The sequence below is a fragment of the Fusarium tjaetaba genome, assembly GCF_013396195.1.
Source record: "Fusarium tjaetaba strain NRRL 66243 chromosome Unknown NRRL66243_c0000025, whole genome shotgun sequence".
NCBI lineage: Eukaryota > Fungi > Ascomycota > Sordariomycetes > Hypocreales > Nectriaceae > Fusarium > Fusarium tjaetaba.
The window spans coordinates 163,814-179,548 of NW_023501221.1; the positions used below are offsets into that span (position 1 = coordinate 163,814).

The window sequence follows — 15,735 nt, forward strand, 5'->3', positions numbered from 1 at the left end:
ACAATATTATATGATAACTTTTCTGTTCGTTACGGTGTGATCAGCCTTGTGCTTAATAAAAGGTATAAGGGAATAACTCACCCAGTAAGTGACTGGCGCATAAATTTCCCTCGAAATCGTTGCAACCCTCTCTGATTTTCCAAATATCTTCCAGCGCCTGCTCAATTACCTTGACATGTAGCGAGCCAATACAAATCTCAAGTTTGTGTATCTTATCAAGTATGAAAGTCTTCTGCTCCTCTTTGTAGGCTTCACAGCCAACAGTGAATAGAGGCATGGCCATTGCGACCCAAGTGTTGCATGGTTCGCCTTGGGCCATGTTGCTGATCATTCCGCTGATAGTCTGAACAGCATCCTGTATAGGCTGTGATGATGAGGGTAGGCCGTATAATTGTCGATAAAGCTGGATCAAGGTGGCTTGTTGAAAGACTTTGTTACAGAGCGCGAACTCGCGGCCTGATTGTGATGAAAGTGAGGAGATTGAGACGCCGGGCGGCGACTTGACATCTCGCCTGATCATGGCGTTCAGCTTGCCCAGTAAGGTATCTGCATCAATAGAAGAGTCTTCAAGCCCTGATCCTGGTGTAAATGCGTTGATTTGTTGCAAGATGTCAAGCAGCTCTTCGCTGTACCCCAGAAAGCCATCAATCTGATGATTGTATGCTGTATTAGCGGGGACAATCAGGTTGGCCTTCTCTGATGTTATTTTAGGTACGTGTGGTAGAGTCTCTAAACTGCGATACAGCATAAAGAGATGCTTCATCGCAGATCTCAAGGCACTATCGCTTGCCACGAATCTGTGATAATCACTACGGCCGTGAAGAAGAGCCTTTATACCCTGAAGGTGTATTGGCCACCTGAACATTCCCTGCTGACCTGAAAACACGTCCGCCAGGCACCAGATCAGGCATGTCGCAATAAGAATCTCGCTCTGTTGCCCCTGTGCCAGTGCTGATCTCAGTAGTGGTAGACCTGAAGACTGCAAATGTTCCATTATTCGGGATGTGCTGGTCCCTTCGACTTCTGTCATGCCCCTCGACTCGAAGCTTGCGGTTGATAGTGCCAGACTTGCAGAGAGGAGGTGAGGAGATTCGAGCATGGTGGGCATAAGGCCACGACGAAAATCATCGTGGATAGTTGGGTGACTCGACAACGATGCCAGAACACCTTCGGCAAAATGATGCAGCAACTTCTTATACCGCCTTGGGAGCGCCAAGCCATTTGGAAGGGACTCTGGTATTGATGATACGGAATTATCTTCCCCTGTACCAAGGTCCAGAGTGCCGCTGAAGCTTATTGAATTACTTGAGCCTACTCAATGGGGTTCAGTAAGTGATATTACCTTCATTCCTGGGGTACACATACCATTTCGTCTATTCTGTACTCCTTGGCTCCAAACTAGCCTTAACTCATACTTGCAGCTCCGGTGATTCGAGATACATTGACCGCAGCTCGGCTTCACTTCGTCGCACTTACGCCTTCGTTTTCTACACTCACCACAACCTTTACGTGATCGTTTCCCAGTCATGTGCCTCTGTGATCACATGAGTATCGGTATCGGTTAATTGAAGCGGGCAATTGGTTTGGGGATGAAAGTCTGGGGTAGCAGGGTATTAAATGGTTAAATGGTCACGATAAGAATGAGGCAGTTGATTGGGTGATAAGATACACTGCGGGCTTATCTTGACTATCCCGATCACACCTTGAAACTGGCTGTTCGAAGAAGTTCTTGCTTTCCATGGCATCGAGTGCTTCCATTGAAAACATAAATTATGAATCCGCCTTTTCTACTGTATTCATCTCTAACAACTCGATGGTCGTTGCTGCTGAGGTATTATCACTTCAAAAGTGGAACTTGACTGTTTTAGTATAACGCGGGTGTGGATTAGCTTGGGGCAATCCAGTCGAAGTACTACGAAGAAAGTCTGCTTCCCTCCCATGATATCTCGGCATTTGTAAGAATATACATTGGTAATCTCGTTTCTCGGGCCCGTCTCCCATATGAGATAGCTGTAAGTTCGGGTTGAAACGATCTGAGACCTGACTGGATAATTTGAGCTGGCAGCTCAGTCATCTAGATGGTGGGCTTTCATGATATCAGATATATTCTATTACAATTTATCAGCCGATCTGATATAATGTTTAATTGGTAAGAAATCTTTGTCCTTTTATAGTGAAGAATTATGGTTGAGAGCTTGGAACCTTATCCCAACATATAGAGCTTAGAGATACCAGTTTGTTCGAAAACGGTATGAATCTTACTCACTGAGACACTGTCAATATTAGCTCATTGAATGGGTTACTCGCGCCAGTGAGAGCTTAGAGGCGAGGAAATGATATTATATAGCTTATAGTTACTGTGTGCTGTTGCCGAGCCGATATAGTAACACGGAGGGCAGACCGGCAGAGATTATCGACAGCATGCATAATGATTCCTAGTAATTGGAAAATTGTCTCCACATCCGAACAAAACGGTGAAGGGCAATTCTCTCTCTTGTGAGAGATATGATACGGCAGTAGAATCTGTGTAATTGATGAGTGCCAAGTGTTCCCAAAGAGCTGTCTAGAAGTTAGGTTTAGTTGGTGGTCGATGGCACCAAATACACAACAGAAGAGGGCTTTACGCCTTTAAGTTAGACAAATAAACTTATTGGTAACACAGGTCTTTAATTTTTTGGACATGTTCAGTTTTACTGTCATGTGAAATTCCCATCTGTCGGGAGGGAGCCAACGTGCCCGAAAGAGACTCAACTTGTCTCTATTCGGACGATTATCCGGCTTTAACCACCAATTCATCACAGCCTTGGCAGTGGCTTTTTCTTGCTTGGCGTTGAATAAACCAATGGAAACCATGATACTCGAGCTTCCCTTCTTGGAGATCCCCGACAGCTTCATTCTTTCTGTTTCTATAAAACTTAGAGGTTCAGCTGAATATTTCGACTGCTCAGTTGTGTTTAAGGTTACTTCTGCTCCATCCGCATGTCTTTTCAAAATGTCATCTGCACTTACGACAACCGTCAATATCATTTCTGCGGCCATTTACACTATGGTGAGACCAACCGGTTCAGTCATAGACGCGAATCCCACCGCAACAACAATCGGGCTGGGGTGCCCAAGCCACGAGAACATCGAATGTAATCAGAACTATACCAATACATTCGTGGTCGGGCCATGGACCAGTACAGTCGTTCCAGAAGGACTGCCTTCTACTGGAACGTTTCGATGGTTTTTCGAAATTGAAAGGGAGGCAATATCGTATGAGTGTCTCATGAGCTCTGGCATACACAAGACTTGCACTGGCCTTCAAGTCCCGCTAGGTTATACGAGGTGGGATACAGAGAGGGACTGGACACGTAATAGCTGGACTGTGACAGAGACGGATGAGATGCTGGATACCATTCAGTTGCCGATCGTCCTCACCTCGGGCCTAGAGCAGCTGGGAACTGATGTTCAAGCTACACCTACAGAGGATGCCAGGAAGATCTCTGCTTCATTACGAAAAGCCGCGACCGAAACCCTTCCTCCAGTCACCCCGACCTTTTTCATTTACGATGCAGAGGAATATATGATACATACACCAACGGGCTCAGTCGTAAACGTTAATCCTACAGCGACCACCATTAAATTGGGATGTCCCGTCCAATCCGATTGCCCATATGAATACAGCAACACATTTGTTGTCGGACCATGGGCTAGTACTATCGTTCCAGAGGGCTCGGCATCAACAGGCACATTTCATTTTTATCTTGCTAACAGTTACTGGGGGACAGCCCTCTCTGTGGAGTGTCTTATGAGTAGCGGCATACCTCAGACATGCACGCACTTGGTTACAGAGATGGAAACCAGGACTTGGAAGGGTGGAGATATTTATGGAGGCCCAGTCACTGAAACGGCGACAAACATGATACCAGGCGCGACGCTGGCAACGCAGTTTACGTACATGTCAATTGTCATCACTGCTGGTCAGGAGCTACTTGGGGATGCTACAACAACTTCAACTGATTCAGCGTCATCGGAGGAGACGAATGGGGTTGGATCGAGTGCTGCCTGTATTGGGGGCGTTGTGGCCGTAGCTGTGATTGCTTCTCTTATCATAAACTAGCAATATTCCATAGCTGAGAATTTGTTTCCATCTTGAATCATAGTAAGAGGCTAGCATATGACCACATTGAGAGTGTGTATCAGAGCGGAATTCTGCTTGATCGCGAGATATCAGATTAGCCGGCTTTAACCACGCGAAATTACTAGCCAAGCTCAGCCCTAGCAGGCTCCTATTCATCGTCCCATGAGTTGACCAACCAGAATCATCAGTTGACATTCCATTTTAAGAATTCGCCGAGATCCATGTGCCTCTTTATTTCTCTTAAAAGCCTGGCCATCCCACTCAAGACTCTTCATCGCCAACATCCCACCATAGTCATTCGTTATAACTAAAATGTCGTCAGCACTTACCACACCAGTCTTCATACTTCCTCTGGCTCTCTACAAAGAACAAACACCCTCAGCCGTAGTAATCGCCGCCAATCCAACAGCAACAACAATACAATTATACTGCCCTGACGAAATCTCCGCAGCATGCGAATCATCTGGGTATAACAATTCCATTGTGATCGGGCCATGGGCTAGCAAGACTCTCCCAGCTGGCGCGGCTTCAACGGGCGTCTTCCATTGGATGTTGGCATTGAACGATCTGGGCGGCGCCAGCTCTGTTGAGTGTCTTGTGAGCAGCGGCACGCCTCAGATTTGTACGACCATGGCGCTGCCGAAGGAAACCGGGGAAGACGGGATCACCGACGTTGTGACTGGTTTTGGAAGTATCACGAAAGAGTTTGAGCTCATGTTTGGCACTCTGCCGATCGTCATCACCAAGGGTCAAGAGCTGCTTGAAAGAGCATCTCAGGCCACGACCACGGAGGATTCTAGTGCTGTTCAAGCAACCGGAAGTGAGACTGAGGTTATAAGTGCAGAGGTCACGGCTACTAGCACTTCAACTGATGCCGTGGCACCGAAGGAAACCAATGGAGCTGGATCAAGTGCTGTTCGTTTGTTGGGTGCCTTATTTATGGCCGGATTAGCCTCATTCATTGTGCAATTTTGAGGGGCTAACATGAATCTACGGGTTGATTTCTAAGAATGATCCCAAGTGAATTCCAGGTGATGGGAGTACTCCAGAGCTCAATGTTTAGATACACATTCAGCAAACGACATCACTAAGTTACCATAGTATACGTTGCAAATGCAGTCTAATAATTATATATGTAATAAGAATATCTTATTTATCAATTTTTTAAAATGAAAGGACTCAAGAATCCTTCTCGTTCACTGGGGAGGGATCGATGTTTCAAGTTGAGCATTACGTCAGCTAAGATCAGCACAAAATCAAGGCAACCTAATGTTGGAACTGTCATCACCGAAGTTGACTGACCAAGAATAAATCCACGAAAACAATGTCGACAGGGGAAACTCAAGAGGCCCTCGCATGGAGGGGGCGACAGACGACGATGCGACAGCAGCAGCAAAACATGCCGCCTGCAGTAGTGCAAATCGTCCTCGCCCAGGCTAAGCATCAATTCGACGAGCTACAGCGAATGACACCAGAACAGCGACGCGCGGGCAATCGTATGGGCGCCTCCTACGATGATATTCCCATCACTGATCCCAACGATCTCATGCTTTTCAACGGCTTTTCTTCCACACAGCCCGATTTTGTCCAATTCGGCAAGGCCTGTCGAGAGGGTGATATGGCTACTGTCGAGTCCATCGTTACCTCTAAATCTCGCACGCCAGCCTTCCTTCACGAAGGTCTTTTTAACGCTTTGGGTAGCGGCAAGGTTGATGTTACGCGCTATTTGCTTGATGCTGGAGCACCAATCACAAGAATAACTCCATCATGGGCTTTGGCTGCTCCAAAAGACCAGCAAAAGCCCTTGTTCGAACTGCTTCTGCAGCACGGCTGGACTGTAAACACACCTGGCTTCTACGGAGCTGTCCTGCTACCATCTGTTATTCGCTCGGGTAACGTTGATCTTCTTGACTGGTTTCTCGAGAATGGTGCAGATCCGAATCTTGGCAAACAACAGGATAATCGCGACCGTTTTGGCGATCCTGAAACAAATTCATGCGAGGCGCTCGAGATTGCAGCAACGATAAGCACAGTCGAAACTGTACAGAAGCTCCTCAATTCTGGTGCTAAAATTGACAACGGAGCACCATTGTATTATGCAGCAGGCGCCTATCCGCCAGGATCAAATCCTCACGCCGGAGTTATAACACCAAGCAAAGAATTTGACGAGGCGAGGATTCCTGTCATGGAGTTGCTGGTAAAGAACGGTGCGCGGGTGAACGATAAGTCAATCTCGCGCCATGTGACAGCGGAGTATCCAATTGTCAATGCTGTCATGGCGGGCGCTATTGAAAGGGTGAAGTGGCTGTTGAGTCAAGGCGCAGATCCAGATATGAAGGGACAGTTTGGCAGTGCTCGCGAGTATGCTGAAAAGCTTTCTAGTGATGAGATAAAGCGTGTGCTACAGGTACTTTAAGGTACCAGGCTAGATTGAACTAGTGATGGGCGTGGAGGAAACCCTTTTAGATACGGACTTAAGTGAATGAATAAATGGTGTGAGAATGAAACCGAGTTAACACTACGGTCTACAGCTCGATACTATTGTGACCTGAGAATCCCATATATACTTTTCATATGCATACCATTTGTTCGTGAAGCACGGAGCCAAGATAAGCTTATTATCAGCATCATTTGGCAACCCATCAATGACTTCAATACTGCCTCGTAATGCTTTCGTGTCGTGTCGTGTCGCAAGAGCTGAATGCAGGGTCCTTTCAGGCTGTGCTAGATCAGGCGCCTACAGGGCCCTGGCTCTAGTGGCGGTGCAGCCCAAGCGCTGGAACGGCATGTCCCATTGGCCGTAGTTAGCTCACACAGCCACTAGAGCCCGCTTTTTAGCCCTGAACGCGTGTCGGAGACGACAAACCTTAATTCTAAATATTCCTCGTTGCCGTTTTAAAAGTCAATCTCTCTCTACCCCTAAAACCCTCGTTTCCTTAACCTTGTTCCTAATCTCAAAATTTTCAACGATTAAATTCTAAAATTCCGCCACTCGAAGTCTATCCCTGAGCTATTATTCGCTCAAGCATCTATACAGCAACCTATCAGCCCTACAAATGTGCTTATTCAATCTCTTCTCAAAAGACAAAGACGAAAAGGACGATCTACCGCCTCCACGGCCAACAAGTCTTGGGCGCAGGACACCAGAAGCCACATCAAGACTCCAAGGGAGCAAATTCGACGGTAGTCCAAGACCATCCGGTGACAAAGACAAGTACGGTTACGGAGTCGGCTACAGCTCTGGCAATGGATCGTTAGGCGTTGGTGGACCGCATGGCGGCGGTGGCCTGTATGGTGGTGTCAATGGTGGTGTTTATTCTGGCGTTAGTGGAGGATCAAATGGAGGCGTTAATGGGGGAGTTTATGGTGGTGTTTCAGGGACAACGCATGGTGGCGGATTGGCGCCGGCGGGGGGGTATGGGAGTTCACCGGGAGGAGGGCATGGATACCTATGATTGAAGGGAAGTGATTGGCGGCGGATCATTATTGCAACTTTTTATTTTTAAGCGCTGAAATATCCTAAGATACCTAGAACAAAGAAGAGACTTTGTCGCCTTTGATCGGGAGACTCGAAAGCAAACCAGCATCGCAAGCGGTTTATTGAACACTGAGTTGCATGTTATGCTAGGGCCGGTAGCTGCCTATTACTCTATTATTCTTTGTCTCCAATTAACACGAGCGTTACCATCACGCTTGCCATCTTCTCAAAGCGAAAACGAGATATCTGCCTATACGGCTGTCGGCTGCTTGAATGAACTTCGTTAAAAGACTTGAACACGCGCTTTGTTGTATAGGATTGACACGTGAAAGAATTAGAAAAAAGTTAATTTGAATAACCAATGCACCTCAGTGACGGTAGCAGAGCAACTCAAGCGATGTGTTTCATTCACCGCGACTTGAGCTTAAGACTGTTCGAATGAGATCCAGGAATAAGAGTGTTATTTTGAGTTGATAGTCCCCACAGCTGATGGCTTACATCACGCGCCTCACACATGAGAAAGCGTGATGAAATTCAGTTGCAACTTATTGATATCATGAAAAGGTAGACTGTATCGTGCCTAATTCAAGGATTGATGAGCGAGCTTTTTTACTTTAGGCCGCGAACACAGGTGTTGAATGGCAACCGGATGTTTGTTTTTATTTTTCTTCAGTAGAGGCTTTTAACCAGAAGCTTTCACGATGATCAGGCAATTCAGAAGAAAGAGAATGGTGTACTGCCATTTACTGCTTGCATTACCTCGTATCATGAAGGTGGAGGGCGTATGAAGACGAAGGTCAAGGAAGGCAAAACCCTGGTTTACCTTGCCAACAGGGAGTAAGTAGACCAGAGCCTCGTAGAGGAGATATATCCGCTGGCTTCCTTATTATTTACAATAACGAATACTAAAATTTGGCCGTCTCAAAAACGCCATGCCGTCCCGCTCCACTACTGAAATTCGCCGCGCCCTTCACACTCTCTGTAGTAATGACCTTGACCCCATTCTCAAACTCATTCCTCAACGCATCCTGAAACGACGATGCGTTATAAACAGAGTAGTAACAACTAGCCCTGTCCACATTCATGCACTCCTGCGGAAACGTGAGAAGCTGCTTCGCAATCTTGGTCGCCTCCACCAACGCCTGTCCCTTGGGTACAACACGGTTCGCGAGTCCAAACTGCAACGCCTCCTGCGCCGAGACAGCTCTTCCAGTGAGGATCATATCCATCGCTCGGCCGAGGCCGATGATGGCCTGTAGCCGAACTGTACCGCCGTCGATGAGGGGAACGCCAAATCTTCGGCAAAATACGCCGAAGACGGCGTCTTCCTCGGCAATCCGCATGTCGCCTATGAGCGAGAGCTCCAAGCCTCCAGCGACAGCGTAGCCCGAGACGGCGCTGATGACGGGTTTCTTTACTTGCATTCTTGAAGGGCCGATTGGGCCGATGTTGCGGTCTTCAACTTTATGGCTCGGGTCTATGATTGGACCGAGATAGTTGTCTGTCCCCTGCGCGGGATTCCACTTGGCGACTTCATGGAGATCGAAGCCTGCGCAGAAGGTCCCATGTGCACCGTAGATGATGCAGACCTTTTGCGTGGCGTCGTTCTCAAATGCCAGAACAGCGTCGGTGAGCTTTTTGGCTGTAGGTCCATCTATGGCGTTCTTACGATGGGGACGTGAAAGAGTGATGGTAGTGATTCCATCAGAGGTCTGGGAGACTTGAACTGCTTGAGGCTCTGTATCAGTCATGTTTGTTGAGACGAGAGCGTTGTTGTAAGTGCTGAAGCAACGAGGAGGAGCAGTCCGTTCAAACGTCTTTTTGTATCCGGGACCGGCTGGATCGGATCAAGAGCCCGTTATAACCGATAAGCTGTTTACGTTTTACTTATTATTAATGAGAGGAGAATGTATATAGAAGGGCGTGACACATGAAGTGATTGGAGGTCTCCTCAGCTTTGACGTCTGCAGAGGATATTTTGAGTTTAGCGCCGTCTGATATCCTCGGCACGAGGCTCTTTTCATGTTCATGAGTTATTCTCGAACAACATAGGTAAATGCGAAAAGATATTCGACAATCATTCCAAGGTGATTCCCCGTGAAATCTACGAGAACTCTTAGACAATAGGGTTAGCATTATTCAACAAAAACTTGTAGGTCCCTTTTCAGGCTTGTGAATGAGAGCAGTGTCGGCCATACTTTAATCCGATCTCGCGGCATCAGTCTAACCGAATCCAACCGTCTCTGAAGTCGCAACGCGCCGAACATCAATACAGTCAAAGACACAGCTCGTGCAACGATGGAGTCAAGAGGGATTAATTCTGGCCTTCTCATGCGACTCCTCACTCTATTTCTCTACAATCTTAACAAGATTCCATGTGTCTACCGGCTACGAAAACATCCGGGGCGCATCCTCTTAGTCTCATCCAAGCTCTGCATCAAAGCAACCGCCTTCACAACATTGACAGAAGCAAATACCATGCAATTCGTTGCGAATAACACATCAATACCAGTACCAAAAGTCTACTGCAGCTTCAAGTACAAAGGCCGTGTCTATATACTTATGGAAAGGATCCGAGGTCAGGATCTATCGCAGGATTGGACGCAACGATCGGAAGACTCCAAGGCGCGAATTCTCGCGCAATTGAAGACTTTTATCACACAGTTACGCAGCATTTCCCCGCCGGATGGTGTTGGAGTCGCCAATGTTGATGGGGGTCCCGTCTTTGACCAGCGTCTTCCTGGCAAATCCTTCTGGGGTCCTTTTGCAACAATCCAGGAATTTCATCGAGAGCTGCGTCGTGGTCTTGAGCTTCAGGATGCAGAAGAGGCGTTCCCGGGTCTGAGGGAACTTGTCGAGTTTCATAACGGCCCGTGGGGGGACCCGGTCTTCACCCACGGTGACCTAAGTAGCCTAAATATTATGGCTGCCGGGGATACAGTGACGGGTATTTTGGACTGGGAGTCGGCTGGATGGATGCCGCCATACTGGGAGTATACGTCAGCATGGCATGTTAATCCACGAAATACGTTCTGGCGCGACGCGGTCGACGGGTTCCTGACGCCTTTGCCTCATGAACTGGAAATGGAAAAAATACGTCGGCAGTACTTTGGCGAATTCTAGCTGGGTCTCAATATACAAGTCTCCTACACGGAATCCTTTATCATGCCGGACCCTCATGGTACCAGCTCCTTTCTTTCAAGCAGGCTATATGTCGATACCCTGCTAGTATCAAACTGTCCTGGGGCAGCTTGACCATCAAATCGATGCTGCAAGGCCTTCTGCTCAACGTACCACATAGCCGTATCACGGACCGTGGTCCAATCTAGCACCGCAGTTCCCAGAGCATCCTTGTTGTTTTGTAGGGCTGCGACTGCTTCCTTGACCCATTCAACACAATTCCATCCCGGCTGGACCCCTCTCACAGGCACACTCCTCAAAGTTGCTCCAAGCTTCTTCAGGCTCTTAACCTTAGCAATTTGAATGCGGACCAAGATCATGAGGGTGGATGCCGTGCCGGTCTCCTGCTCACTGAACTCCCAGACGGATTGCGTGCCACTATAGATCCGTTCTTTGGCGTGGAAGCGTTTACCGCGCGTGTCGCCATCTTCGGCTTTTGGCCCAACCAGAAGAGCCCAGTGGTATCTGTTGCTATTCGTAAGACCAACTTGTCTTCCCCGCCGGGCATTTTCACAGTACCCCCTCGAGCGTACAATCCGACATATAGACGATCCTTGTTAGATGGCATAATGTACACTATTGTTCTTGTTTGTATTAGTGTGATCCTTTCGCGAACAATTTTAATGCTTTTCGTTGAATACCAGAGGGACAGAAGATGTTGTCAAGTGTAGGCCTTATTTGGGATCTAGTCGGTCGTCGGAAGGGTTGAGAGAGCAGCAATTACACATAATTGATGCTTAAAATGTAGAAGGAAAAGCCTCCGGGGGTGATGAGTATCAATGGGCTATTGTCTATGTGGCAGGTTCTTATAGACAAGAAACCCTTGCCTCATGTTTCCAGCGCTTCGTCGCTGCAGGCCAATGAATGGTCAACGGTGCCGCTGAGTTTCATTAGCCACCCCGTGAGAACCTCAAAGCGCCGTTACTAAGAATATCACCTTCCCCTTTTCATTGAAATCTATTATGCTCTGATGCAGGATTTTTAAAATAGTAATTGATTGCCCCAATTGCTCTGATATGCCCTACTCTACGAGGCCTCTATCGCGATTCTTCGCACTCGGGCCATGCCAAGGCCCCGGCCGCGTAACGGTAGCTAGCACAAGTATGATCTGTTCGCTTAGAGACCTACAAGATTCCAAGAAAATAGTTAAGCTATCTTGCCTACTCTGCTGGGCCCTCTGTAGATTCTCAAGTCTACGTTTACGCGATTGTGGTCTTTGCGTTGATTCGTCAATTTCGCGTCTGACTCATCAGCAAAAACCGCATATCTCCCGTAAGGTTAGTAGGTGAAGGAATAGTGCGCCAATCCATGTCATTGATATATTTCCGCGACTGTTTCTCTTTGTTGATTCTTAAAACGCGTTGGAATGGCCTCATTTCTACGGAAAATATTTTGGCCTGGCCGGGCATGGAGACCCCTCGTTTTCTCGAATCCCAGTTTCCAAAGAATTCCTGTCGACGAACGGATAGAAGAAGAGCGGTTCCCTGACTATATCGCGTCTCGTTACTATCCCGTCAAGATTGGGGAAGTCCTGCGCGACCGCTACCAAGTTGTTGGGAAATCAGGCTTCGGAGCTAGCTCGACCGTTTGGCTGGCGCGCGACTTGGAGTAAGTCCACCGGATACCTCTGCGCAATACCAATGTACGAAACTCTCTGCTAATATCAGGCAGTGGCCGCCGGCATGTCGCGCTAAAACTCTTCATTAACAATCAGTCTATGGGACAACACTGGATAATGAGCTCGAAATGTACAAGCGCATCTCTGCTTCTTCATCAAAACACCCTGGTCGCAGCGCGGTTAGAGAACTGCTTGACTCGTTCGACGTTGTTGGGCCTGATGGATCTCACCGATGTCTTGTTCATCCTCCGCTCTGGGAGAGTATGTGGACATTCCTTAACCGCAATCCAGTGAGAAGACTGCCTCCCGTGGTCCTCGCTGTCACCCTGCGTCGACTCTTTCCGGCACTCGATTACCTGCATGCAGAGTGCACGGTTATACATACAGGTATGTTACATAGTCATGAGCATGCCTAGAATACTTGCTTACCCATTGACACACAGATATCAAAGGAGACAATATCATGTTCGGTATTTATGATGACTCGGTATTCACAGCTTTCGAGGAGGAGGAGCTCAGCGATCCAACTCCACGGAAGGAAGTTGACGGCAGAACTATATACTTATCACGAGAACTTCGAAAGCCCAAGGACTATGGCGCGCCAGTTCTATGCGACTTTGGCTCGGCTGTTCCTGGTGATGTCGAACATTCCGAAGATATCCAACCCGATATTTAGAGAGCTCCCGAGGTCATCCTTGAAGCCCCGTGGTCATACAAAGTGGATATATGGAACGCAGGATGCATGGTAAGCCACCCGGAACATCGTTTGATGCACTGAAACTGATTCCTTTCGGCATCAGATTTGGGATATCTTCGAAGGTCGGCATATGTTCACAGGACATGACCCCGAGTTTCAGAAATACCGCAGCAGAGCCCATCTCGCCGAAATCATCGCGCTGCTCGGTCAGCCTCCATCCAAAGTCCTTCAAGCCGGCAAAGCTAGCCACAAGTTCTTCACAGACACTGGTAAAATGCTCTTGCCAACCATCATAAATACTTCCGTTTGCTAATCAGCGACTACTGTAGGTGACTTCCGTAAGGAGATAGAGCTTCCTGAAAGAACCTCACTGGCAGACCAAGAAGTCAGTCTTGAAGGGGAGCGAAAGGAGATGTTTCTAGCCATGATGAACAGGATGCTCCAATGGGATCCGGCTAACAGAGCATCGGCGAAAGAACTTGCTGAAGATCCGTGGATAACGGCGTATTTGTAGTATAGTTGGGCACTTTGGATCAGAGACACTCCCTCTACTTGACGTACTGGGCGTGCTTGTCAGTAATGTTGAAAGAGGATGAAATGGAAGCGTTTCTGTTGCTGATGGATGGTATGATAACTTCGCGACGGCTCTCCAAAGTCGACCCGCAGCTCATGGCCGTGAGGCCCGTCGAGTGTTTCAGCGAGGTGAAGGCCATTCTCTCGCTCCTTGACTTGTCTTTCAATTGCAACTGAAGTGATTCCCTGCCAGTTTTATCAGACCATTATGTATTTTCCATTTCTTGTTGCTCATCAGACCCAAGCCCGCAAACTTACTTGATCATACAGCTTTATGCGACCAGCGCCGTCATAAGGACCAGAGGACACTTGACGGCCGTTAGAAGAAGGGGCTATCAAAGATCAGATAGGTGAGAGTAGGTGAGGCGTTCTAAAAGAGTATACTTCGATAGTGTGTCTATTACAGATATTTCAATTCTATTCACGGGCCAGAAAGATCCCAGTTAAGGAAGAAATTAAGTCTAGAATTATACGTATAGTCCCTGGTCTGGCTATCCCTACCTTGCCTCTGCAATCGCCAGCTCAAAGGCAAAGGCCGTTGTAGGATCCTGATGCTTCATCCGCAACCTCACCTTCCCCTCCTTTACGACCTCTTCCCTCTCCCCAAGATCATGCGGGCCATCAACGCGCCTGAACTTATCCCCGTCAACAATACGAAAAGCCAATATCTTGACCTTGATTCGTGTATCATCTGTCAGACCAACTACATCAACAGACCAATTGCCAGGTCTTGAACGAGTACCAGCTAATATCCGCACAACATCTCCCTCAACAGTGGCATAAATATCGAGCAGCCCATCTGAACTAGCACTGGTCTGTAGACGTTGACCGTTCATGCTAGAGGCGTAGTACTTGTACACCTGAAACTCGGCTGTCGGCCAGTATCCCTCGCCTTCGATGGCGTAGCTCCCGTCACTGCTGTTCGGCTTACTCAAAAGACCTGGTATCATTAGTATCTAAAGCAAGACGATGATCGATGGACGTACCAGCCATAAAGTCATGCAATGCTCCAGCAATAGCCCAATTCCCTCGAAGGCCATGTGCATTCTCTCGCTCAAGACCAGCAATCCACCATGCGCCCGCAGAGGGAACCTGTTCTCCATAGACAGCATACTCGTTGATGTTGACATCTTGGGCTTTTTCGAGAGGTATACCGTGCTTGGATAACAGGTCGTGGAATGAGGCCATTGAGCTCGCCATGGTGACTGCTTCGTCGCCGCCCTCCATGTGCCAGGACCATTGATCGGGTAGGCTGTCTTTACAGCGAGACAGGAAAGCTGACCACCATTCATGGGATGCTGAAGGAATGGCTGATATGCTTGGACCAGTAATGCGAACCGACGGAAGTACCTGCCTGTGTACGAATGAGAAAGAGTTCAAGCATTTGGGAAGCAACATACCGAATCTTCTTGAACGAACGAGTCCAGAGCTCCAACCACTGCTCCATCGAACGACCCCAAAAGAAGCTTAAATCCGGTTCATTCCAAATATCCATAACCAAGCCATCAATCATATCAGACTTCTTGACATCATCAAGCGTCCGTTCGAGGAACGCATCCCAGCTTGTCCAATCATTGTCATCTCCAGGGTACGGAAAGCCGTCGGACTGTCCACCATCAGCGCCCCAAGCAGCGGGGAGCAAGTAGATGAACTCGCCGCCGTGTTTACGAGTAGTTCTGTAGTTGCTCAACGCAGAAGCAAAGCGAGCCTAAATCACGTTAATCCATGTAGAAGTATTCTCGGATGTCGCATACCTCGTAGTCTTCAAGGCTGATGGCGTAGCCTTTGGTCCCAGGCAACTGAGATCCACCACCGCGGCCATAATTGAACCCAATGTCTTTGTAGAAGTGATCCGGTATCTGATCAGGCCTATCCGGGATTCCGTACAAGATACCAGACGCGAGATGACGAAGCGGTCCTGTTTGCACGGTGACGTCTACCGTTGCTACTCCGACGACAGCTTCTTTGACCTTGTCTACCTCTGATGGCAGGCTTTTCAGCATGGACATGTACTCTTCGGGCATTTTGGCGATGATCTCTGCTTGTTTGCTTGGTCGTGTGAGTTG

At 48.0% G+C, this 15,735-nt stretch overlaps 9 protein-coding genes across 9 annotated transcripts; 5 read left to right on the forward strand and 4 right to left on the reverse strand.

The window, feature by feature from the left end:
• Window positions 1–52: 52 nt before the first annotated feature.
• On the reverse strand, window positions 53–1,099 carry FTJAE_1323 (C6 finger domain protein; the record flags this gene model as incomplete). Its single annotated transcript, XM_037346352.1, has 1 exon — window positions 53–1,099. One exon carries the CDS (start codon window positions 1,097–1,099, stop codon window positions 53–55), a length of 1,047 nt encoding a protein of 348 aa, XP_037211612.1.
• A 1,893-nt stretch (window positions 1,100–2,992) lies between these two features.
• FTJAE_1324 (uncharacterized protein) lies at window positions 2,993–4,102 on the forward strand (the record flags this gene model as incomplete). Its single annotated transcript, XM_037346363.1, has 1 exon — window positions 2,993–4,102. One exon carries the CDS (start codon window positions 2,993–2,995, stop codon window positions 4,100–4,102), a length of 1,110 nt encoding a protein of 369 aa, XP_037211613.1.
• Window positions 4,103–4,435: 333 nt separating this feature from the next.
• On the forward strand, window positions 4,436–5,098 carry FTJAE_1325 (uncharacterized protein; the record flags this gene model as incomplete). Its single annotated transcript, XM_037346374.1, has 1 exon — window positions 4,436–5,098. One exon carries the CDS (start codon window positions 4,436–4,438, stop codon window positions 5,096–5,098), a length of 663 nt encoding a protein of 220 aa, XP_037211614.1.
• Window positions 5,099–5,447: 349 nt separating this feature from the next.
• On the forward strand, window positions 5,448–6,539 carry FTJAE_1326 (uncharacterized protein; the record flags this gene model as incomplete). Its single annotated transcript, XM_037346385.1, has 1 exon — window positions 5,448–6,539. The coding sequence occupies one exon, from the start codon at window positions 5,448–5,450 to the stop codon at window positions 6,537–6,539; it is 1,092 nt and encodes a 363-aa protein (XP_037211615.1).
• A 1,967-nt stretch (window positions 6,540–8,506) lies between these two features.
• On the reverse strand, window positions 8,507–9,352 carry FTJAE_1327 (enoyl hydratase; the record flags this gene model as incomplete). The annotated part of the gene is made up of 1 exon (XM_037346396.1): window positions 8,507–9,352. The coding sequence occupies one exon, from the start codon at window positions 9,350–9,352 to the stop codon at window positions 8,507–8,509; it is 846 nt and encodes a 281-aa protein (XP_037211616.1).
• Window positions 9,353–9,932: 580 nt separating this feature from the next.
• On the forward strand, window positions 9,933–10,724 carry FTJAE_1328 (kinase-like domain protein; the record flags this gene model as incomplete). The annotated part of the gene is made up of 1 exon (XM_037346407.1): window positions 9,933–10,724. One exon carries the CDS (start codon window positions 9,933–9,935, stop codon window positions 10,722–10,724), a length of 792 nt encoding a protein of 263 aa, XP_037211617.1.
• Window positions 10,725–10,777: 53 nt separating this feature from the next.
• FTJAE_1329 (uncharacterized protein) lies at window positions 10,778–11,349 on the reverse strand (the record flags this gene model as incomplete). The annotated part of the gene is made up of 2 exons (XM_037346418.1): window positions 10,778–11,246; window positions 11,315–11,349. The coding sequence occupies 2 exons, from the start codon at window positions 11,347–11,349 to the stop codon at window positions 10,778–10,780; spliced, it is 504 nt and encodes a 167-aa protein (XP_037211618.1).
• A 1,178-nt stretch (window positions 11,350–12,527) lies between these two features.
• FTJAE_1330 (CMGC SRPK kinase) lies at window positions 12,528–13,610 on the forward strand (the record flags this gene model as incomplete). Its single annotated transcript, XM_037346430.1, has 5 exons — window positions 12,528–12,786; window positions 12,843–13,027; window positions 13,076–13,144; window positions 13,200–13,365; window positions 13,426–13,610. The coding sequence occupies 5 exons, from the start codon at window positions 12,528–12,530 to the stop codon at window positions 13,608–13,610; spliced, it is 864 nt and encodes a 287-aa protein (XP_037211619.1).
• A 480-nt stretch (window positions 13,611–14,090) lies between these two features.
• Window positions 14,091–15,693, reverse strand: FTJAE_1331 (uncharacterized protein; the record flags this gene model as incomplete). The annotated part of the gene is made up of 5 exons (XM_037346441.1): window positions 14,091–14,130; window positions 14,171–14,609; window positions 14,656–15,023; window positions 15,070–15,377; window positions 15,424–15,693. The coding sequence occupies 5 exons, from the start codon at window positions 15,691–15,693 to the stop codon at window positions 14,091–14,093; spliced, it is 1,425 nt and encodes a 474-aa protein (XP_037211620.1).
• Between the last annotated feature and the right edge of the window lie 42 nt (window positions 15,694–15,735).